At 46.7% G+C, this 24,299-nt stretch overlaps 1 protein-coding gene across 2 annotated transcripts in view; it reads left to right on the top strand.

Moving 5' to 3' along the window:
- Positions 1 to 24,299, top strand: part of DSCAM (DS cell adhesion molecule) — a gene marked incomplete at its 3' end in the record, with an annotated part of 667,277 nt that overhangs the window by 357,697 nt on the left and 285,281 nt on the right. For both annotated transcript variants that reach the window (XM_081302466.1, XM_081302465.1), the window contains exon 4: positions 20,472 to 20,618. In XM_081302466.1, coding sequence (XP_081158592.1) covers positions 20,472 to 20,618 — 147 coding nt within the window. The remainder of the gene's footprint in view (positions 1 to 20,471; positions 20,619 to 24,299) is intronic.

Raw genomic sequence — 24,299 nt, 5'->3', positions numbered from 1 at the left:
AAATGAACATGTGGGGTTTTTTTACATACTTTGGCTTTGAAATATGGCCACTTACATAAACATGAATATAATAAAATGAGTCCCAAGCTAGAATTTTCTTTACATTTTCTCCTCCTCTGAACCAGAAGCTCATGACTGATGAAAGGATATCTTTTCACATCTAAATCCCAGTTTGCACTGGGAGGGACATTCATCTGTATTCTTTCTCTGAAACTTCCAGTGGCTGTGTACCTGGGTCCTAGAGAGGCAGAGCTGCTGATGAGTGTCCGGGAGGCTCTGGGTGAGGCTTTCAGGTGTGGGCGAGGCTGAACACTCAGCACAGGCAGCAGCATTCCTCTGGATTTGCTTTCTTTGGATCTGAGGGCTCCTAGGCATTTTGTGTAAGAGGACTTTATGCCTCCACCTGAGGCAGGTGCAAGAGAACATGCCTGCAGACCAGCGCATTGAACGTGGTCACCCTTGGTGGAAAGGAAGTGGATGGAGCTTCAGTGCTGTCTAACATACACTAACAAACTGTTCCATGCCTGCACTTCATTGCATGTTTCCCTGTAATTCTTGGCTTCTGGGCCAAGTTGTACGTCTTCTTATCTCACTTGAATGCTTATATTTTAAAAAAAATATTTTTTCATTACTCAAAATTGACCCTGCAGCCCACCTATTTAAGTAGCTTTGCACTTAGTTTACTTGATATTTCTATTAGATATGTGTACTATGTGGGTATCCTATGAATATTGTCAGATCATGAGGGCATTCCTGTCCTCAGATTGCTTAAGACAATATTTTGGGTTTTTGGTTTGGTTCGGTTTGGTTTGGTTTTGGTACTGGGAATTGAACTCAGGGGTGCTTGCTAAGTTGGTGCATCTTAGTTCCCACAGCCCCATCTCCACCCTGCTTTGGAGAGGGCTTTCTCCCTGAGAAGAGTAAAGGATCTACTCAAGCTTCCTTTCTTCGGAGATAGCCTGGAGTCACAGTGTCAGCCCTCCTGTATGCAAATTGCTAGCCACATACCATGCTCAAAATGATATTTTGCAGTGAACAGCACTTGAAATTCTTGTGGTAAAGAATTTCCAATAAAAAGCAATGTAGTGACACACCTCTCCACACTGTTAGTTAACAACCGTGAACTGAATGAGCTTGCCTTGAACTGCACAGGGCCCTGACACAGATGTCATCTGAGCCAGTTCACCAGACGCCTGCCACTGACACTGTACCCAACTCTTGCCTGGAGAACACACCATGGTGGGCACAAGCACTGGAGACCGGGCTCAGTTACCCTATGAAACCACCAAACTTAAGAGTGTTTCCCTCAAAGAAAGAAGCGATAGGATACTTCAGAGGTGTGTCTTTCAGTACCATTCTAGCACATTCTACCGTTGGATTCTGCTGAGCCTAGGCTTCGTCCCTCTTCTCCTTGATCCGCCCTCCTGGCTGGCAATTCATGTTATCTCAAGGATGAAGAAGCAAAGTGTAAAATTCAGCTTCTGTCAAGATTTACATTGTGTTTATGTGTTTGTAGATTTTTGAATAGAGAGCTGGTTCCATAAAACTTACCTGAAGGGGCAGGATCAGCAGCCGCTTGTCCTGACAGCTGAGTGTGGCAGCGGCACACACCAGTGTGGGGATGGCTGCTGGGGGGGGGGGCGGGGCTCCACACAGCAGGTGTAGGAGCACAGTGGTCCCATGCCCTCCGCTGCAATAGGAACCGTTATTTTTTCCTTCATGCTTGTTCCATAATGAAGCTATTATCTTGGGAGAAATACACCCCTCACTTTTGCAAAGAACTATGGGTACAGTTTAATCCTTATTCACTCTATGTCATATAGAAAGGGAGTGGTTGTAGGCCATATCACGTCTTCCAGAACAATAGGTTGAAACACTGATCTCCCAGCAGCTGTTGTTCCTGTGTTTGAAAGCGGGTCATTGCAAGGTAATTGATGACCCGATGAAAAGTCATACTGGAGTGGGTGGGCCCTTAACCCAATGGGACTGGTGGCCTTGTAAGTAGAGGGACATTTCAACACAGGAATGTGGCTACAGTAAGAGGTAAAGATGTGTGCGAGGCTGCCCCAGGATACGCAGAAGCTGGAAGAAGTGAGGAAGGGTCTCTCTAGAGGCTGGAGAGAGAATGGCCCTACTGATAACTTGATTTCATAACTTCTAGCCCACCGTTAAGCAGTGGATTTCTGCTGTGAAAACCACCCAGTGTGTGGTACTTTGTTATAGCAGCCCAGGGAAAGGAATATCGGAACTGTATTAAGAGATGAAACCTGAGGAAAGTCCACAGTATGTCGCACCTGCAATCAGCTCATCAAAATCCATCTGTCCCCTCCTTACCCTGAATTATGCAGATCTCCTGTTCATACCTGTCAGTGTGAAGGGAGACTGTCATCTCCTGTTGGCTATTACAGACTCTTCTCAGAAGGTTGCTAAGAGCTGATTGACAGATTCCAAGTTCTTTACTCTTGTACAGTGAAAAAAATGAGAACCAGTCTGGCTTTGGGCTGAGTGTTGAGATGATGCATCCACACTCACTGTGCTGGTCGAACACCAGGGCAGGCAAAACGTGCATGAGTAGTCAAAGGAGATGTGGGTAAGCTGAACTGAGATGGCCTCAGTGTCCCTCTCCCACACACTCTCACAACTCCCCTCCCAGACTCTTTGAAAGGCACAGGAGGCAGGGCAATGAGGGCCAGGGGGCCAACAACCTGATTCCCAATGACAGGTGAGCTTGACCCTAGAGAATGAATCACCAGACTCGTGGGCACAATCATTTGCACGGATCACCTGTTCTTTCTCTTCCACATCCTTGCAAAATTCCTACTTCCAAGGGCTGCATGAATATTGTGGTAGGTATAGAGTGGACACTGAAGGGGACACACTCAGGTTACAACAGTTGGCCCAGGACCACGAGGAGAGGTGTGGGAGTGCTTGTCCATCCAGCCATCTCACAGGTTATAGCTGCTTTTCAGAGGTATTGAGGCTGGGCTTGAGCATTCCTTTCATTATTCTGAGACTGCTGAATCCAGCTTTACCCTGGATTTTAGCAGTGGTTTAGAGAATGAGATCCTTGTCATCTTGCTTTATGTGGTTAAAATGATTTGGAGGTCTGGGATTATGATTCAAGGGTTAAATGCTTGTTTAGCATGCATGGGTCCCTGGGTTTGATCCCCAGCTGAGGATATAGCTTGGTGGTCGAGTGCTTGCCTAGTATGCACAAGACTGTGGTTTCAATCCCCAGCTACACACACACACACACACACACACACACACACACACACACACACACATATATAAAATATAAATTTTAGAATTAAAAAAAACTTAGTAAATATGTCTGGATAGTATTGATGCTAAAATATCTCCAATGGAAATCTGTGTAATCTATTATAGTGTTTGCTGAGTATGGTGGGTATCTTTAGAATATTCCAGAAAGAAGTGGCGCCCACAAGTCAGATGTCTTTTTTATAATGTAATCTTTTTTTATGGCCATCATTTTTCTATTTCTCTCCATAAAATGGTGGTTATTTAAAAGGATAGTCTCTAATTAAAATTTAATATCAAGAAATGAAAGAAGGATGGCTTCAATGCTAGACATTTATAATGACTTTATTATATCCCTTCTCAAATGACAAGCTGAAGTTTTCTCAGCATGACATGAGGATAATTTATCAGAAGATATCAAAATGAGCAAAAAGGACACTGGAGAAAACCCCTTTGTACTCTCTCACAAGGAGAGAACAAATTATCTTAAAACACTGGGGATTTTTATTCATATTTTGTGCAGAAATAGCCCACTTTTATTAAACATATGTTGAATTACACTGGAGGAGAGAGCCAGGCAGGGTCCCACCACGTCTGAGGGGGACAGGATGTCACCTTCTATGCCGTGTTGACCGTGGGGCTTGTTAATCAAAGCTGGTAGGATATTATGGTACCGTGTTCTACGTGGGATTTGTAAATAATTCCTAAGTCAGAAAACGGGGGAAGAAAAATACAGAGAATGAAACCAAAAGAAGGCGGGATGGCTCAGGGAGCAGGGACTTCTCCACATTTCATGGCAGTGTGGTGGGTTTGGAGGGCTGGACATCTCAAGATGTCAGGTTGACACTGCTTAGATGCTTACCAGGTGGTTTTTAAAACTACACTTTGGCTAATCCGTGGAGGATGCGGGTGTTTTATAAAATGCCCTGTTTAATGTTAATCTTTTCTTTTAACATTAAACAGAGACATGAGGTGGGAGGGAAAGGGAGAGAAAAGAGAAATTGAATGGAAATGGAGGGAGACCCTCATTGTTATACAAAATTACATATAAGAGGTTGTGAGGGGAATGGGAAAATAAACAAGGAGAGAAATGAATTACAGTAGATGGGGTAGAGAGAGAAGATGGGAGGGGAGGGGAGGGGGGATAGTAGAGAATAGGAAAAGTAGCAGAATACAACAGTTACTAATAGGGCATTATGTAAAAATGTGGATGTGTAACCGATGTGATTCTGCAATCTGTATTTGGGGTAAAAATGGGAGTTCATAACCCACTTGAATCTAATGTATGAAATATGATATGTCAAGAGCTTTGTAATGTTTTGAACAACCAATAAAAAAAAAATGCCCTGAATTCCAGGGTTTCCCTTTGGCTTCTCAAATGTAGGTGAAGGCCCGCAGGGGAAGCTGGGGCGCCAAGGCCTGCGGGGTCAGGGGAGCCTGCGGCCCTTCAGGTCCAGGCGCCAGGCCCAACTCTCCACGTGGTGGCCCCTCCCGACCCCTCCCACCTTGAGGGCCGGTTCCACCTTAGCCCTCTATGTCCCTGAGCAGTGGCCCTCCACAAGGCCCGCCCGTGAGGGGCACACCATTATAGTCACAGGCGTTGTGCAGGGCCACTGTGACATCAGGGCTCTGCCCTGCTTTGCTGTGACCCTCCATCCCCTGCACATCTTCAGGGTGGGAGAGGCCACTCTTCCATATGCTCCTGATTCTTGCCATTTCTGGAAAGCTTTCAGATCTTTTGTCCAGATATTGCTTCTGTGCAGTTTTTTCCTACTTTCTCCTTCTAGAACCACAGTGAGCCACAGGGATCAAAACACACACACACACACACACACACACACACACACACACACACACACAATGTTCTGGGTCATTTCTTAAGATCTGTTTTCCTGTTTGCTATTGTTCCCCAGCTGTATCTAACTAACCCTTTTACCCAGCCTTCCATTTTTAATTTTTGCACACTCTGTTTTAGTCTCTAGATTGTCTTGTGGATGCTCTGTTCCTGGGTCCTGCTCTGATTCAGTTTTGCAGTTCTGCAGGCTCCACGTCTTCTTACCCGCTCACTCCTGATCTGAGGTCCTGCTTTTCCTTGCTTCCTCCTGTGCTCAGTGGCTCCTGCTGGGAGAGGGTTCTCATTGGGAGCCAGGACTGGAAAAGAGGATCAGGCTCTGGGGACTTTATCACACCCCTGGGGGCTCATTCTTTCAGAGAATATTTGCTTCTGTTTCTGTCAGATTCTCTGAAATTGGGGTAGATACTAATTTCCGGAGTCAGATTTCATCCTGAGGGAGGCTGGGCCTGTGGTTAGATATGTCCTGAGACAGACAACATGATTGCTGTAGGCATTTTTTCCCCCTGGGTTCACTGTGTTGATGAGGGCCTTCTACAGAGGGCCCCTCAACTTGAGTAGGACCAATGTTTTCCCTTCCTTCACTGCCATTAAAACCTCGGTTCTGGAAAGAGTAAGGGTCCCAGGGCACCTGCACACCCGTGAGCACTTGGATCTTGGCATTCTCTTCTGTCTTCATCTAAGTACCCCCCAGGGCTCCCCTTACTGGAGAACTCTGCTGTCCCTTTAAGTGGATATTTGTCACTTAGGTAGCATGCCTCAGTTTCTGGTACCTAAAGGGTTTTAGAATTATTGGCTTCTTGCATAGTCAGAAATGGAAGTTGCTGCAACTCATGTGTAGTTCATTCACCTCTATAAACCATATCAAAATGGGAAATAATAAAATTCCAGATGATATACCATGACATACATTTCCTGATAGAAATGACCAACACTTAACCCTAAGAGGAATTTCAACTCAATATCATAAAATTCATTAGGTATTCCAATGGCAAAAATAAAATTAAAAAATTATAATGAATAAATATGGAGTTTAAGATGCAAAGCTCTGCTCTCACCTTAAGCTGAGAGATAATTTCATGTGGTTCAATTGAAAAACAAAATTTCACTGATCACTAGTGTCCCTCAACATCCAAGAAGCGTAGACCTGGGAATTGCTGATAGGTTCATAGAGCAAAACAATGTGTCATTCATGAAGAATTTTCAAGGTAGTGCAAGTTTCACAGGAGCCCACTATTCATCTCTGAGACAATGTATCACCCAGCAATGGGCCTTGGTCTGGTCAGCAGGGGGCACCAGTAGGGTAAGGGCCAAGTCCTCAGCACCTGGGCAGGAGGAAAGCCCTCCCGAAGTGTGTCTTGTTATGTTCCACTGTTGCCTTCAGTGCACGTCTCAGAGTCTAAGAGGAGCTTTCCTCTCCTGTGTGTTTTTCGTTGCATTTTTTTTAAAGACTACAAAATCCATTAAGAGTTCCTATGCATGGAAAAGTAAATATAAATATTTTATTCAAGTGTTTATTCTTTCCTAAATGCTTTATTTCATTCTCATTTACCTCTGAGGCAGCTCAGGACAGAATGAAATAAAGGCAGAGTGTTAAGATCTGCAGGGCTATTGAGCTGCAGTGTGTGACATTAATGGGGCGTGATATTGTTGCACACGGTAATGAATGTGAGCGTTTATCCAGCAGCTCTAGTGACGTGGAGGGTTGGGGGAGGCCCACCTGGAGCTCCTGGTTAACTCCTAGGCATAGGAAGCCTCAGCTCTCCAGCTGTGAGGCTCTGCACCCACCAGACTTCACCCTTAGCATTATTTCCTGCTTGGAATAATTCAACTCATCCTTTTGACAAAGTCTTATCGATGTTTTAAAAATGCATGCTATATTTTGAAGAAAAGGGACAGCACTATATTGAGCTGTGAGAGGGGAGCAGAGACTCAGAACCCAGCACCATGGAACCCTTTTTCAGCATCACTTGAAAAGCAGCCAACTCAACCACCTTAGCCACCCACAGGATGTACCAGGTCACACCATCAAGAAGCCATGCAGCATTTCCAAGGGGCCAGCAGCACTTAAAGCCCCAAACCTCAGCATAATAAGCTCATTTCTAGGCAGGCACATCAGTGAGGCTCAATGTGTGCCCAAGAAACCTGTCAAAGTTTGTAGAATAATGACAACCGTCTCAAAGTCCATTGGTGGAACAAGTGGATTCACTGATTCATTCATTTGACACACGCGTAATGAGTAACTGTTTCGATGGCTAAGAACACAGCAGTGAGAAGGGAGACAGGAATAGGTACTGGCCCTGGAGCCTCCCTGCAGTGGTTATCCTGAGTCCCATCCAGACAGTGAAATACAGTATTTTCCTTAAGAAAAATGAACTAGAGTTCTCTGTATCAACATAGAAATTAAGAAAGCATGCAGGGAGTGGTGGTGCATGTCTGTAATCCAAGGGACTCAAGAGGCTGAGGCAGAAGGATCATGAGTTCAAAGCCAGCCTCAGCAAAAGTGAGGCACTAAGAAACTCAGTGAGACCCTGCCTCTAATAAAAATTGGGCTGGGGACGTGACTCAGTGGTTGAGTGCCCCTGAGTTCCATCCCTGGTACCAAAAAAAAAAAAAAAATTAACAAAACATAATGCTGGTAGAAAGGCCCATTTTTCCAAGATAAAGAGCAAGTAGTTTGTTAATCTGAGAAAAGAAACTGCAGAACTCTTCAATACGATGTATAGTCCGTGGATGCCAACACATGTGTAATAGAGTAAAAACCAAATGTGGGATATGCATTCTATTCCTTCTACTAGTAGCTTTTTAGGAGAAAATGATAGGACAGGGAAAGAGCAAAGGTAATGAATGTGAGCGTTTATCCAGTAGCTCTAGTGAGATTTTCTGTCTTTCATTAACATAAACAAGTCAAATACCATGAGATGTTGACGATGTGCAATTCTGAGAGGCACATGGGTGACCGTTTTGCGTGGGCAGGGTGGTTTGTACTTTTCCAAATATGTGAGAAAAGAAAGAAAATCTGGAAGGAGGAGTAAGGATGGCCACTTCAGAGGACAGGATGATATCAGGAAGCCAGATCTTCCCCTGGAATACCAGCCCTGGCCCTGGCAAACCCGAGGACCCCGTGAAGGAAACTGGAGCACCCCCCCCCAGGCCTCTCTCTGCCTGGGCCACCTGCTGCCTGCCTGGCCCTCCCCATCAGTCATCTGTCACTGCAGTCCACATCATCAATGTCTGCTCCACCTGCCCTCAGTATCCCCTGCTTCTCTTCCAGGCTGGATCTGACCTCTGCCTCCTTGGGCTAACCTCTAGCCACATCATCTGAAAATGGCAGTCATCTGCATGGGCCGGCCACTAGCCCTAGGTCTCCCAGAAACCCCTGCTATGGTCTGCCACACCAGCCAAGCAGCTCCTGGTCCTCTGTCCAGGCTTCTCCTATGCGTTCCTTGCACCAGGCCTGGACTCTGGGGACCCTGCACATGAGACAGGCCCTCTTCTTGTGGCCTCATCTTCCCAAGTCATTTCACTTTCCTTCCTCGCAGCTGCAGCTCACCCCGCTTCCAGCAGCAACATGCAACACCCCCTCGCAGATGGCTTGGGTCCAGTGCATGGCCTGTTGTGGCCATTCATGAACTACCTTGATGATTATCTGCAACCACTGAATGCCATCTGCACCGTTGCTTAATCTCTCTTTTAAATGACTCTTCTTTACTTAAAGCGGCATAAATGTGAAGTGAATTCGCATCACTGCTTTTAAATGGGAAGTCTATGTATATATGCAAATACAGCAGAAGCAAGGCAATATTAAGTTCTATCCTACACATTACTTCCAAAGATGCTAAGCCTGTGATTTACTTTTCCTTTATTTATAAAAATAAAAGGAGATGAGCAAGTCCTAGAGAGGTAGTAGAGAGACTTATTTCCACAAGAACAGGTTGCATTTTCTCGTGGAGGGGTCTAGCTAGGCAAGTAGCTTGGTGGCCCACAGCACCATGCTGAGGCTTTCTCTTTGAAAGAATCAGAAGGATGGAGAAGCTCTACAATCTGTATGTTCTAAGGTGATTTCTTAGAACAGCATCTCGCAGGCCACGTGCCAGCGGGGACTTCCTCCCCTCCCCAACACAGCACAGCTAAGTTGCTTTTCTCTCTTTCCCTTAGCACTGGGCTGCTTTTCTGCTTGTCAGGACTTGCATTGCTGCTTCACCGAGCTTCTTTCCCTGAAACTAGGAATGAATCTTACATTATCTTTGACCCCAATTACTGGCTGGGCATATGGCGGTCAATAACCATGATTTTATAATGATCTCTTTTTTCATAGAAGATACTAATAGACAATGGATTTCATGATGAAGTAGATCTGGGAATGTCATTTAGGGTACTGAGTTACTAGTGGAAGGCTCTGGAACCCAGAAGCCAATCTCAAAGCATCTTGTGGGATCAGACCACCAAGAACCAAGGTTCTGGGGATAGGAGTGACCCTGGGAGCTGTAGGTGACATGATTTCCAGCCTTGGGTGTTTTTCTAAGTATGTATATTTTTGTGGATGGCTCTAGAAACTCAAAATTCTCTTAGATATCTTCACATGTCATCAGGAAGCAAACTTATTCCAAGACCTACTAACAATGTAACATTTGCAAAAACACCAGCAGCTTCCTCTGTGGCTCCCGCTAAAAATGTGACCAAGTCTGTGGCCTTATACCTGCTCATCTGCATGTTTAAGGAGAAAGTTGTGAGACTCCCAAAGATGCTACCTGGTGTGCTTGAGGATGAGTGGACTTGCTCAGGTGTGGAAGCCAGTCAAGGAGAGAACACCTCTATCTCTAGGATGTGGAGCAGGGCTCTTCAAGACTTGGTTCACTGACTCAGAGTAAGAAAGTCAGAGTGAAACATAGACTATGTGGAGACCCACACATACATCTATGCACACACCCCTGAGCACGCACACACGTGACCCCATGGGTGCACATGAGGACAAACACCAGACCTGCACATGGGACTTATCCCTGCTGTTTCATGCATATCGATGTTTTCTATACTCTTCCCTTTTATTTTTTTAAATAAAGTTACTATCCATGAAACTGGTCTCACAGCCATCAACAGGTCACTACTCACAATATGGAAAACTGTTGCCCATGACACTAAGTGGCCACGACGTAGGGTCTGTTTTCATTCTTTATGGTCTCTGTGGCTCCAGGTTCATTTCCAAACCAGATAGACCTCAGGGTTCCAGCCAGAGTTCTCCATCCCTTAGGGCCGATGACTTGGAGCGGGGAGCGCAGTCGCTGTGGGTCCAAGCCCTGTGCTCCAGTCTCGGCACTTTTGTTCTTTCCTGAACACGTTGCATCTTCCTCAGCCCCACGCTCTGCGGCCACAGCTGGAGAGAATGTCAGCAGGACGCTGCACCCCTTCAGTCACAACCTCCGGAGGCTAGGGGGCAGGAAAGAGTGTCCTGGTGCTCTTTGAGTACTGGTCACTTGTTCCAGGAAGCCGGCCTAAGGCAGTCTTTGGCTCACTGTCCACATCTCCACCCCAGGCTGCACCCGCGGGCAGCCAGCGCAGAGCCCCCAGGCTGCGTCTTCCTGGAGGAACTCTGCCCAGGCCTTCAGTGCATCTCCCGAGCCTGGGTGCCACCTCTGTCCTCACAGCCTTTGCCTCTCCTGGCTTCCAGGCCACATCTATGGCCAGTGAGCCTGTGCTCAGACACTCCTCCCCGCCCACGTGCCGGGATTTTCTCCACCCTAAGATTCTTTCCCGTACTCCCTCCCGTCTGTTCTCCGCAGCTCCCTCTGTGTACCCTCCAGGAAGCCTGCCTGCACCTCTTCACACTGGCCCCTCCTTAATTCTTCTCATCCAGCCTCATGTCTTAATTCTCTGTGTCCTGACCGAAGTTGATGATTTATTACTTGCTATGTCATTGTCCCCAACTGAAATATTTGATTCTAGATGTCAAAGTCCAAAAGAAAATAGTCTTGCTCATCATATAAATGAATAAGTACAACCTACGTCATATGCGTTCCTTTGCTGCTTATATATTTTTTAAAATGTCTTTAATATGATTCCTTTAAAATCAAATTCTGTTCTTTCAAAGGATTTATTCTTTTAAGTAACCAGAAACCTAACTAGAGCAAAGATTAATGACAGACTAGATATCTGTGCAGGCAAAGATCTGATCATTAAGAACTAAACAGGGTAATTAGGTATACGGTCGGAATGCAGAGCGCGGCTTAAATTAGCAGTGTGTAATTGAGCCTCATTTAACTGCAGGAGACATGTACTGAGAGAATTTTATTTACATAAGAAAAATGTCTTAGTGAAATTGCTTTCAGAGAATTTAAACACACATATGCCAAGTCACTCCTTCCTTGGCAGCCCAGCTCGGGCTTGCCAGCCTGGCCCTTGTGCCCTGGTGTCACAGAGGTAACGTGGTCCTTTCTAGTCAGATGATTTCTTCCAGGCAGCTCAGCTTTCAAGTTCCCAGCTGGGGCTTTGCTGTCCCTTTCTGTCTCGGTGGTACTTTCATAAACATGGTAAGTCCCAACAGAGATTAGGTGACATGACAGGGTGCAGGCCCTGCCCCTTCTGTCTGATGCCTTAGTTTACTGATCCTAGTTTGGGAAGAAGAAAACCTTAAATCTGCATTTTCAACATCCAGTCACTTGCAGAATGCAGTACTGAACATGGGGAGGAACACCACCATCATGGGGCGAGCAAGAGGGTGGCTTTGCCCCAAGGGGGCTGCTGCCACCAGGGAGGCAGTGCTAACACAAAAACCAGTGGGATCGGACGCCAGGGGCATGCGCTCTCGAGTCACCGCAGCAGCTCAGGATGCTAATAAACTGGGTCACATGTGGATTAGATTTTTGAGTGAGGGACCTGGAGGGGAGGGTGTTACAAAGACAAGTTAAGTGTTGAAAGTCTCCCTTCCTGCTTTTCCCCATGCCCAGGGAATGACCAGCTTGAAGAGCAAGCACAAAGACTGCCTTTGTCACGTCCCTGCCCAGTGTACACACCACCCGGGCCACCTCCACCTGTGTGGAGCTGCTCCCGTGGCTTTGGCCCGTCGCTGCTGTGTCCAGGTGCTCAGTACCCACCACTGCTTCTGCAGACTCAGTTCTAACTGCACCAGGAGCACCTCAGTCCCTCCTCACCCTCCTCTGTGGGTTTCCTTGGCGGTCTCCCTTCACTGCACCCTGGGTATTCTGAGCTTCAGTCCCCACGAAGGGTTCCTCCTGGACACTCAGAGCTGGCTCCCCAAAGCTCTGTCCCCAGTTGGCCTCCATGTCCACTGGGTGACTCCCCCAGTTTCTGCTGAACTCCTGTGTTTCCAGAGACCTGATCCCTCACCCCCTTCTCTGCTGAGCCAGTGTCCCCCCACTCCTCAGGCTCCAATGGCATGCCCATCTCCTCAGCCACCTTCTGTGGATTCTCTACTCAGTGGTCCTGAGCTCCCTCTGTCTGCTCCAGGGGCACTGCACAGTGCTGCCCCGGCTGTGCTGTCCCACACTTAGCTTTGACCCAGAGATGGAGCACAGCACGGGCCAGGAGCCAGCCTGCCTGGGCATCCCCAGGCCCAGAAACTGCTGGGGGTAGGAACAGGGCCAAGTCCCCTGGCCTCTTTCCTCCTTGACTGTTCTCATCTGAACAATGGGAATAATGTGACCCTGTGGGGTCATTGTGAGACAAAAGGGATCTTAAAAATAATACATAGAGATATATGTAAAATTATGTACACATATAAATTGTAGGTAAGTTATATACACATATTCGAGTTATATATACTGTATAAGTTATATATGTGGTTACTATATAAGTTACATATGTTATAAATATATATATTAGGTTATAACAATTGTGATCCATACTAAGAAAATTGAGCCTATTGGAACTGAATAGGATTAGTACTGGTAGCCAGATGTCTCTGCATCCAATTTTTCCCTTTTTATATGAAGACCAATCACACCAGATTAGGGCTCATCTTGCCCCCTTGTGACCTCCTCCTTACTTGTCCCTTCTGCAATGATCCTATTTCCAGATAAGGTCACGCTGTGAGGTTCCAGGCAGGACATCAGCACATATGTTTGGTGGGGGAGGAATTCCATCCTGTCCCTGGCTAGTCACCCTTCTACCTGAAGGCTCCTCCTCTCTTAGACACAGCAGCTTTCCACAGTTCTTAGGGACCCTCCTCACCAGGCCACCCAGCGGCCTGCACCCTGCTGCAGCCCCTCCATGCCTGCATCTAACCATAGCACAGAGTCGCTCTCTCAGAACCAACCCATGAGGCAAATTTCTTTCTAACCCACTTTGGAATCAGCAGAAGTTGATAACTTTAAAGTTACCCTAGATAGGTTTTTTTTTTCCTTTTTAAACTTCTATTTTAGTTAATGCTAATTTAACTTTCCAGTGAAAGTACGGAGCTGCTCATTTTGGGGCTCGTCTCACGCCATGCCCTTAGATCTTGGGTCGGACCTCCCGTCCCTCTGACTTTCTGGACACTGCTGTGAAGACTGCCCGGAGGAGCTGGCGGCGGCCTGGGAGGCGCAGGCCTGGCGATGAGGTTGGCTGCCTCGTGTGCCCTGCCACTTGGCATCTTATTAGTAGGGCCATCTGCTCCTTTAATTACTATTAGCTCAGTTCAGATGGCAGTGGGGGAAAACAAAACTAAGAAGTAGTCCTAAGTGAAAAGCCGGGTACGTTTTAAAGACCTTTCTGAAAATAGTGCAGCCCTGTTGAAGATCCAACCTGGCAGCAGGCAATGACCAGCGGACAAAAGGAAACTAATCAACATCTGTGTCTTGAGATGGGCTCCTTTTCCTGTCACCGCACAGTGGAGTCCCTCCTGGAGGAGAGCCCCTTTTAATGTAGTATGTGTGAGGAAATGGCATGTTAAACTCCAAAAGGACGTGTTTGCTCACTTTCTTTGCACCCAAACCTAAGAAAAGAGGTTTTGAGTACAAGCAACGAGAGGCTCTTTCATCCACCCATCTGTTTGAACCCTTTGGGATGGCGCAGCCAGGGGACGGAGATCAGGAGACGCTAAATGAGGCCTAGGGAAGCACACTACTCCAGGTGGGAGAGACGCGGGAAAGCAGCCTCGCGCAGACGTACGTGCAGGGTCAAAATGTACTAAAACCAAGTCCTGGAAAGCAGTGACCGTGGATCTGTCCAAAGTGGGCTAACATGGCTAGAAATTTAACTGAAGAGCTGAGGCCAGAATGACCAGGAGGCAGTCAGGTAGAGGGCTGGGTTTGGCGCCTCCAGGGAGAGCAGTTAGAGACGAGACAGGCAGTGTGTCTGGGCTTGCTGGGAGATGGGCAGAGGGGAGGAGGGGCTGTGGGGGTGAGGTCAGAGCCAGAGCATGGCAGGCACCATACATGATCTGGTCCAGTGGGACTCCTTCACGACACTGGAGGTCTGAGGGGTTGATCTTTGGGAGGACAGCGTGCATTGAGTGGAGAGCAGATTGTGGAGGGGCAGATATGGATGCAGGCTGGTAGGAGGCTGCCATCCTTAGGAGAGGGTGGCCCAGTGCAGAGGAAGTCGGGGTGCATTGTGGAGGTTGGAGTGGAGGGATGAAGCATGAGGAGCAGGAGTGGTTAATCCTGGGAGCTTGGGATCTGCATCATAGATTGAGACGCTCATGGATGGGCCAGGCAGGACTAATTCCAGCCACAAGATGATGATGTTGGAGAAGGTTCCAGTGTCTCTGTGCGTAGCCCTTCCTACTGCATAAGAGTCCTGAAGACAACTGAGTCAATGCAGGCTGCTATAACAAAATACCACGAATTTGTGGCTCAGAGAACAGAAATGTACTGTTCGTGTCACGGTTCCCGAGGGGCAAGTCCACAATCAAGGTCTGACAGGTGTGGATCCTGGGGAGGACTCCCCTCTAAGTGTGCAGATGGCAGCTTCTGTGTCCTCACGTGGCAGAGAGAAAAAGAGCTGGTGTCTCTCATCCTCTTCTTATGAGGGTACTGACCCCATCATTGGGGGCCACCTCACAACCCCATGACCTTGTCCAACCTGATTCCCACCCAGATGTCCACCTCCTCATACCATCATATTGGAAACTAGGGCGTCCCTGTATGGATTTTGGGCACACACAAACATTCAATGCCTAATGAATGTCTTTGTGCCTGGCCTCTCACTGGGAGGCACAAAGATGTTCACTGGGTGCCTTTTATCTTTCTACACCAGTTAACATAGCCTGGACACGTGATGCTCAGTATTTGACTTGGGCCTCATGCATGCTAGTCAAGCTCTCCACCATGGAGCCACACCCCTAGCCACAAGCACCAATTGTGATGTCAACCTCCTCTGTGTCATCTCTGCTCAGATGCTTCTCTGATGTGTAATATCGACTCTGTTAAGTAAAGAAATGATTGTTAGCCAGGTGTAGTGGAGCACGCCTGCAATCCCAGCAGCTTGGGAGGCTGAGGCAGAAAGATTGTGTGTTCAAAGCCAGCCTCAGCAAAAGTGAGGTGATAAGCAACTCAGTGAGACCCAGTCTCTAAATAAAATACAAAATAGGGCTGGGGATGTGGCTCAGTGGTTGAGTGCCCCTTTCTCCCCAAATAAATGAACTGTTAAAAGTGAGCCCTACTGTGTGTATGTCAGTGGGCTCGTTTGTGTCTGGCTTAGGCAGGCCAGATGTCTATGTATGGACCTAGCTCATCAAACAGCAGAATAACCAACATTACACTTCTATAGACACCACTTTCATTTCCATTCACTTCATGTTTTAATAATATTATGTCAAATTGATAATTCATAATGACCTAGATTTATGGGGTAGAATGTAGTGACCATGTGTGAAATGATGAAATCTAGCTAATCCATGTGACTCCTCTCCCTTACCCTTCTTTTGTGGTGAGCTCTTTGAAGTTATTCTGAGTTATTCTGAGGTGTATGCTGCATTGTTATGGGCTGCAGTCACCCTGCTGGGCAAGACATCCAGGAGGTGACCACCAGGCAAATCTCAGCCTCAAAAGTGGAAAAAGAGGGTGCTTGTCACCAGCTCTCTTTCCTAGATGAGCAAATGAGCATTTGGAGTTGAATGTCATGACTGAGGTCACATTGATGTGAGTGACCATGACATCTTTAGGGTTCAGACCCACTAGATGCCAAAGCCCAAGTTTTTCCCCCACTGACATTTCTCTCGAAGTAGGTAACTTTGGTCCACCTGGTACCATGGAAGACCTTTTAATTTGATTCTGTATAAGAACATGGAAAAAAATAGCTGAGAATTTTAATAGATCAATAATGAATAATGTGTGGGTTTAATTGTGTTAATCAGAGTGATACCCAAGGATAAACACAGGCTTGGGGACAAATCCCCACTTTTCTCCTCTGGTATTGGTGGCCCCTCATCAGGTGAACCAGGGCAGGGCCTAACTATGCTCCAGCTTCTTCTTCTCATCCTTCTTGTCACCTTATTGGCCTGCCCCTTACCCTAAGATGCAAAGTATCTTAGATTGCAAGCTCCCTGAAGACAGGGTGGCTGTGTCTCATGACATTTTATGTTTCTGGAGCTCGGCACCCTGGTAGTCAATGACTGGGTGCACCACTAGCCTGTTTTCCTGCTCACATGGAACCTTCTAGAATAGCTCCGACATGCCTCTTTCTGGAGGTCACACATGTCTGCTCTCTGCAGCTCAGATCTTGAAGTTGAGGTTGTGCTTCGAGTACCTATAGTCTAGCAAAGTGGATTTCTAGAACAGCGCTATTTTAACTTCCTCCTTTGATGTGTTGGACAAAGACTCACAAAGGTATCATGTCTCCATGTTAGCAGCCGTCACCTGTGTGCTCTCCACTGCTCAGGACCCCAATGGAGAAGCGTGTGGCTGCGGGACATCCACCCATGTGCCCTGCACCGCTGCTGTTGTGCAGATATCCATCTTCTCTGTGTCTCTAGGTAGAAATACCTCACTCACTAGCCCAAAGCTGAGCTTAGCCAGGCTGGCTGGCAGGCACCACCCAGCGGACTTATTTTAGTGATGACAACATAAAGCTCATGTCACCTGACGCTGGGGAGAAGCCCTAGCACTCACCCATAACCCATTTACTTTTAATTTAGGCAAAGTTCTAGCCATTTTGCATACACGACTTTTCAAATTTACCCAATGAAGGCCTCAGGTCAGAAGGGTGTGGACAGGATGTTGCTGGTGGAGGGAAGAAACCACTCACAAACTGTCAGCAAAGCAGGAGGCAGAGAAGTCATTAAAGACAGCCCCCGACTCAAACACCCAGGGGCCGGGGACCGTCCCTTTGTCTTGAGAATGCCGCAGTCTGGCTGGGCACAATTGAGGAGCCACTTGTCAAAAGAAACTAACTTTATTTTTAGAACCACACACGCCAAACAAAACAGCTCCTCAGGAAAAACCCTCAAAGCCCAACTGCCACCACCGCCTTCCCACAAGCCTCTCACCAAACACAAACCTCACCACCTCCCACAATCCTCCTGCTCTTGAGGCCGATTGGCTGGGTCGCGTGGGCGGAGCCAAAGAAGTCCCCCAATGAGCATCACCGCAGAGGAGCCAATCAGCTAGATGTTGCTGGGGCCGCTGTGAGCCAATCATCAGCTGGCAGTCTGAAAGTTTGCTGGCAGCTGGAAGTTTGCTGGGGCCCCTTCTGCTGTGGCTCTCAACACCTTTGTCTTGAGAAGTCAGGATGATGGCTTTGAGACACCTGCCAAGGACCAACGCAGCGTACTGCACAGTGTTCTAACCACAGTGCCAACCCAGAAACCATCCCTGTGGTGGTGATTTGTTTGCAGAGTGTTTAACATGACAAAAGTATGAACCAGAGTTTAGAAGTGTTCTCATCAAAAATGCTAATGGTTTTCCAAGGAAAATAAAGTAACCCTTGGAATTTTGGCTTCTCACAAATGTATCATCCAATAGTTCTGACAGTCCTGAGGAGTCAAGGGGTGTGTGTGTGTGTGTGTGTGTGTGTGTGTGTGTGTGACACACAGAGAGAGCTGACAGTTGTGCATTTGTGTTTTATTGCTATCAATATTTTGTCTTGGTGGAAGCCCATTTAATCCCACTTAAAGACATGAGCAAACATCTAACCTTCACGACTCAGAAACCTCTGAAGATGCAAGGTAGTGAGGGGGGCAGTGGGAGGTGGGAGAGCAGGGCGATGACTCCTTGTCACCATGCAGCCAAGTCCTATGGTGCTTACATGACCTTGTTGTGCCCTCGTCATCCCCGGAGAATTCGACCCTGCTCTCGAGTCAGAGCTGTATGCAGGACCGTGATTCCTAAGTTGTCTTATGATTAAAGGCTTCTACTTTTCCACCTTAGTCTGTGTTTCAAATGCCTTCCATTTTAAGGTAGTTTCAGTGAAGGGTGAGCACTATCAAAGGAAAGTCAGTCCAGGAACTGGTCAGCTCCTCCATTGCTGTGAACATCTCAGAAATGTTTAGGACCAGGGAAGGTTGAGTTCTCCTGAAACAAGCGTCTTCAGAGTCCTACTGCGTGCTAAGGAAGTAAGCAAAGAAGTTTGGTGTGATGGTGGCAAAGTGACCCAATTCAATGCAACTAGAGAGCAGAGCCTGCTCAGGAGTGGCATGGGATGGCCCCGTGCTGCTGCCATGCTGTGCAGCCAGTCTGAGGAGCGCCACCGCTGATGGCCTGCCAATCCTCAGGAACGTGCTCCATGCTGGGAGAGTAACAGGAGCACCACACATGTCTCCCTTTGTCCTCCCCGTCGATCATGTTGACTTTAAAGGACCTGGTGATTAAAGCATGACATAAGTATGCAAAATGTATTGAAATCGAAAAATGTTTCTCTTACATGTGATATGTAATGGTAAGGCATCCTTAGAGTGCCGTGACACGTGACAGGTGACAAAAGGTATTTTTGGTTACTTTTAGGGGAGGAGGATGAAACAAAATTACTTAGAATATGCAGCGTTAGCAGATTTTTTAGCTCTTCTAATATTTAGCATATTTAAAGTCTATTTTAAAACAAGTAGCTCCTCAGGATTGTCTAAAATTTAAATATTACTTTAAAGATATTTTATACTATTTTAATAATTAGTGTTGTTTTGAAAAGGTTTGCTAGGTCAGTGTCTGTTTTTAATGTCTTGTTCATATCCATGTTCTCTTGAACTGCCTTTATGTCACGTAAGAAATCCTAAGTCATTTGTATCTGAGCAATGGATCTGTGGGTATAGTCTTTGCATGAAATGATCAAGGCTGTGGGAATTATGCTCGCAACTGAAATGTTCAGGAACAAAGAGCCACGAAGTCAAGGCTTCTCACAGTTCAAACTCAAATAGACCACAGCAAGTTTCAGGTGACTCTTAAGAGTTACAAAAAATACAAGAAGATAATTTTGTGGCATTTCAGTCTTTTCCTAAAGAGACAAAGCATATTACCTTCAGTGGAATTATATCACATGCAGAAATAGTCTGTAAAAGAGTCTCAGTGGCAGTAGTATACAGAGCCACCCACCGGAGGGGACAGTGACTCACTCTGAGGGCTACTTTCTGCCTTAATGTTTATTGTCTAATTATAATTGCACAGTGGGAATTACCTTTAGTATGTTTTCAAAGAGAAAAAGTATCCTAGTCCTTCTTAGACCAGGACTGATGTTTGATCTTGAAATGGCCATTTCCAAACAAACAGATGTATCACAGGTAAACGTCACGGGTCCCACCGAGGACGCCGTGTCCTGTGTTGACTGAAGGAGGACTAGCCCAGCAGAAGATTTTCTCCCTGAGATGAAAATATTCATTGTCAATTATTTGAGCATTTGCTTTAAAAATTAGTGACTGAAAAATAGCAGAACACTCTAAAATACTGACTGCAGGAAGAGATGGCCTTTGTCTTAGAATATAGTAATGAGTGTTCGTTACTGTGGGGGAATAAGACCATCTTCCTGGGGAGTTTGGGGGAACATTTTACCATTTGTAGTTTAACACTTGGGTGCTTTTATTGAAATATTCAAGAGGAGGCAGAAATATAGACTTTCCTGAGGGACAAATCTGCAACAAGAGTTCAATATTTCCCTAACTTGTCTCATTCTAAGAGAAACTGATGACTCAAGACACCAGGCAAGTTAGCTGCTCCCCGTGTGTGCCAACTTGGCTGCTGGGAGACAGGTGCATGACCCAGAACGTTAGGTGGTGAGCCGAGCTTTGCTCAATGTGTGTTTTTTGTGTAGTGCCCAATGTTGAGCTCCTAGAGCCGACTAGTTGGAGAGCACAGGGTGCGGACTCTTCCTAACACTCCTGTCCACGTTTTTGCCTCTGCAAAGTGTCTCCACATGAAGAGAAGTCATTGAGGGCTTTGTTGACTGCTCAGTTGCTTCTGCCCCATCTTAACCAGCCCATTCCTCTTCTCTCTTCCAGGATCTAGATTTCTCATCACATCCACGGGAGCCTTGTATATTAAAGATGTACAGAATGAAGATGGACTGTATAACTACCGCTGCGTCACGCGTCACAGATACACTGGGGAGACCAGGCAGAGCAACAGCGCGCGACTCTTTGTATCAGGTGAACGCTCCTCCAGGCCGGGTTCTCCTTCCTCCTGTCCTTCCCCAGCATCCCCAGATGCCTATGGCTGGGGACCTTGCATCTAAAATCAGTCAAGTGTATTTTTGCCCTCCAAATACATTAGCAATGCTGAAAGTCTCTTAAACCAGCATCCACACGATGTAATGTGGATATTAAGGTGGAGTCATTTCACAGCTTGTGAAACTCTCAGTTGCTCTGACTTGATGAGATTTCTGCTCTGAAAACAACACTCCCAGTATTTGTATGCTTTGTTACTGACAGTTACAAACAGCACCGCTCTGCTCCCACCAGGCAGAGCTCTGGGCGAGGAGCTGGTCATTTGGAGCATGCTGTCTCCATTGGAGAAATCACCCACCTCTGAAGTTAAAGGGGTAGTTGAATTCTCCCTTCTCCTTCACTCATTCCCAAGTGAAGGAAATCTGAGCTAATTCTGTTCTTGGAATCGAGTCCCTTGTGTACTAACCCTCATGGAAACTATACCTTGAGAACATAGTGACATTTCACATGATGGTCCCCCTCGGCTTGTGTTGGCTCATCTGCATTAAGCACTGCCTTCTCAGGGTGGTGCCCTGACACTTCAGACAGAGGTTTAGGAGGGCAAAGTTCACAGCTCAGTATCAGAAAATTAAATACAGAATGCCAACCCCTGCCGCCTAAGACCGTAAGATCACAGCAAGTAGTGAGGGCCCAACAGGTGGCAGCTGCCAGAGGGAGTTGAGCCAAGGTCGTTTGCTGTCCATACTCAAGTGTCCCTGCTTTATTTGCAGTGGAGCTTTATGGGGAAGAAGTAATGGAAATCAACCCCTGGGTGAATTTAAAGCATCGTCACATGGACACCCGCTCTCGTTCGTCTCAGTAATGCCCATCAGGAGTCCCCCTCCCATCACATCCTCAAAACAGCCAAAGATTGCCTGTCTGTCAAGGTCTAGCACAAATACCTGCCAGAATTAAATGATCTTTCTTCTGAATTTGCAGATATTTTATTCTGACTCATTCTTTGTTCATGCCGACTATTGATTTCTCCCTTGTTGTGTGCTTACTGTGTCTTGTTGGGAAGAATGAACTAGGAAATGAATGGCACCTGTCACCTGGTCCACACTGGCTGTAGTGACACCACACTGTCCTGCTGGTTCAGAACATCCTAGAAAAGGTCTGGTTTGCATTCAAGAGGAAACTCCTCATACAGTGGTGACAAAAGAAAGGAGAAGGATTTGAAGGGGGCAATCTTGATATTAAATGGATCCGGGTTAGCAAAGCAAGTACATGTGCCTTTCTCCATCCCCAAGATGAGCACAATCTGGGAGCGCAGCCTCCTTCTTCAGATGAACTTCTTTATTTCCACTCTAAGTCACAAAGCACTGACTTTCAAGTTTAGCTCTCAGGGTTGAAAGGCAAGTTTACTTTTCTTTTATTTTTTCAGATGGTTTCTGCCATCTTCCTTTAGATATGTGTACATTTCTTTTTTTTATTAATTGTTCAAAACATTACAGAGCTCATGATATATCATCTTTCATACATTAGACTCAATTGGGTTTTGAACTCCCATTTTTACCCCAAATACAGATTGCAGAATCACAACTGTTACATACTCACATTTTTACATAATGGCATATTAGTGACTGTTGTATTCTGCTACCTTTCCTATCCCCTACTATCCCCCCTCCCCTCCCCTCCCCTCCCATCTTCCCTCTCTACCTCCTCTGCTGTTGTTCAATTCTCTCCCCTTTTCCCCCCTCCCCCTTGCCCCTCATAACCTCTTATAATTTTGTGTATCATTGAAGGTCTCCTACCATTTCCATATGCTTTCCCTTCTCTCTCCCTTTCTCTCCCCCCATTCGTCTTTGTTTACTGTTAGTCTTTTCCCAATGGTGAGGCCAATTTGGAAAGCAGTATGGAGCTTCCTGGGAAAGCTGGGAATGGATCCACCATTTGACCCAGCTATCGCCCTTCTCGGACTATCCCCTGAGGACCTTAAAAGAGCGCACTATAGGGATACGGCCACATCAATGATTAGCGGCAAAATTCACAATAGCTAGACTGTGGAACCAACCTAGATGCCCTTCAATAGATGAATGGGTAAAAAAAAAATGTGGCATCTATACACAATGGAGTATTATGCAGCACTAAGAAATGACAAAATCATAGAATTTGCAGGGAAATGGATGGCATTAGAGCAGATTATGCTAAGTGAAGCTAGCCAAGCCCTAAAAAACAAATGCCAAATGTCTTCTTTGATATAAAGAGAGCAACTAAGAACAGAACAGGAAGTAAATTTACTTTTCTTAATCCCAATTGGGTTTTGGTTTTGACAGCAGTAGTCAAAAACATTTGGTGACCGCAGAGGCCACGGGGTCCCTGAGACGGCAGGGTGAGGCCAGTGAGCATCTGAGAAGACAGAGCTAAGGATGCTCAGAGCAGCATCCAGCACAAGGTGCTGTACCCCAAGGCACCTGCAGAGGGCAGACCCTGCAGGGCTGAATGAAGGTGCAGGTGAGGGCTGGGGAGGTGACAGTTGCCAGGAGAGGACAAAGCCACATGTCACTGAAAGTCTCCCAAATCTAATGTATGTGGCAATACCAACTTTTGGTTGCAGAAATTTTGACAGAACAGGTGAGAGAGACATTGTTAGCATTAAAAGAGGAGAACATGGGCACTGAGTGCAGACTGGCCTGGCGACACGCTGAGCTTTGGAGGGAAAAAGCAGAATCTCATTTTAAATGTGATTTGGATTTGTTTTTGCACATCTGTGTAGAGTTGGGGTGACCATGGGGTGTGTTAGTAGCAAGGTTGTAAGGACCCCAGACTTCTCAAAAACAAACATAGGATGGCACGAGAAAGCACACAGACAGCACCGTCCCCACCACCTAGTGATGTGGATTCCCCAGAAACTCAAGAATGTGGGTGGTGTGGACGGACCACTGACAACAAGGGGACCGGCAGGACAGCAGCAGGGCACAGGAGGGACAGGCAGAAGGCAGCGCCCATGGGGATCTCGATGCAGTGGAGATACCAACATTGCCCGATGCTCATCTGGAAAGCAGAGTCGGATCCCAGGAGCTGTGTCAGGAGGTCAGGAGGCTCGCGCCACCCTGCCAGAGCTGCCCAGGCCCTGCGTGAACCCACGCGCACAGGAGGCTGCCAGAGCACCAGTCACGATCACCAGGGTCGCTGTGATTTGAGAACATGAGGATCTCAGAAGCATTCTGCAAATGACCTTCCTAGAGGACAGACCCACCTGCAGGGAAACTGCTGGATTCCATAATCCAGTGGGGCCACAGAGGGTACCAGGAGTGGCTGGACAGGCCCAGTGCATGGCGAGAGATGCCCAGGCTGGAAGCGCTGCCAAAGGTGCCAGTAGAATTGGGGCAGCCTGGTGCTCCAGGGTCCTGGCGGCCACACAGCACCTACCAAACAGGGAGACACCAACAGGACCTCTCGGCTAAAAGCCAAGACATGGGCTGAATTTTATTCTTTCAGGATCGTGCCAAGGGAAAGTCTGGAAAAGCTTCCTGAGGTCATGCTCTTGTGAAAGAGTCTCCCAAATAACCACCAAACCCTCTCCTTGTAGAAAAGAAAAAAGATTTAACCCACACAATTTTGTCACAAGGAAAGATGAAAACAAGCAAAAAAATTTTTTTGACAATGAGACAAAACTAAAAA

This window comes from Spermophilus citellus (genome assembly GCF_964194105.1).
Source record: "Spermophilus citellus genome assembly, chromosome: 7".
Taxonomy (NCBI): Eukaryota; Metazoa; Chordata; class Mammalia; order Rodentia; family Sciuridae; genus Spermophilus; species Spermophilus citellus.
This window is presented reverse-complemented; position numbering and strand designations above follow the sequence as displayed.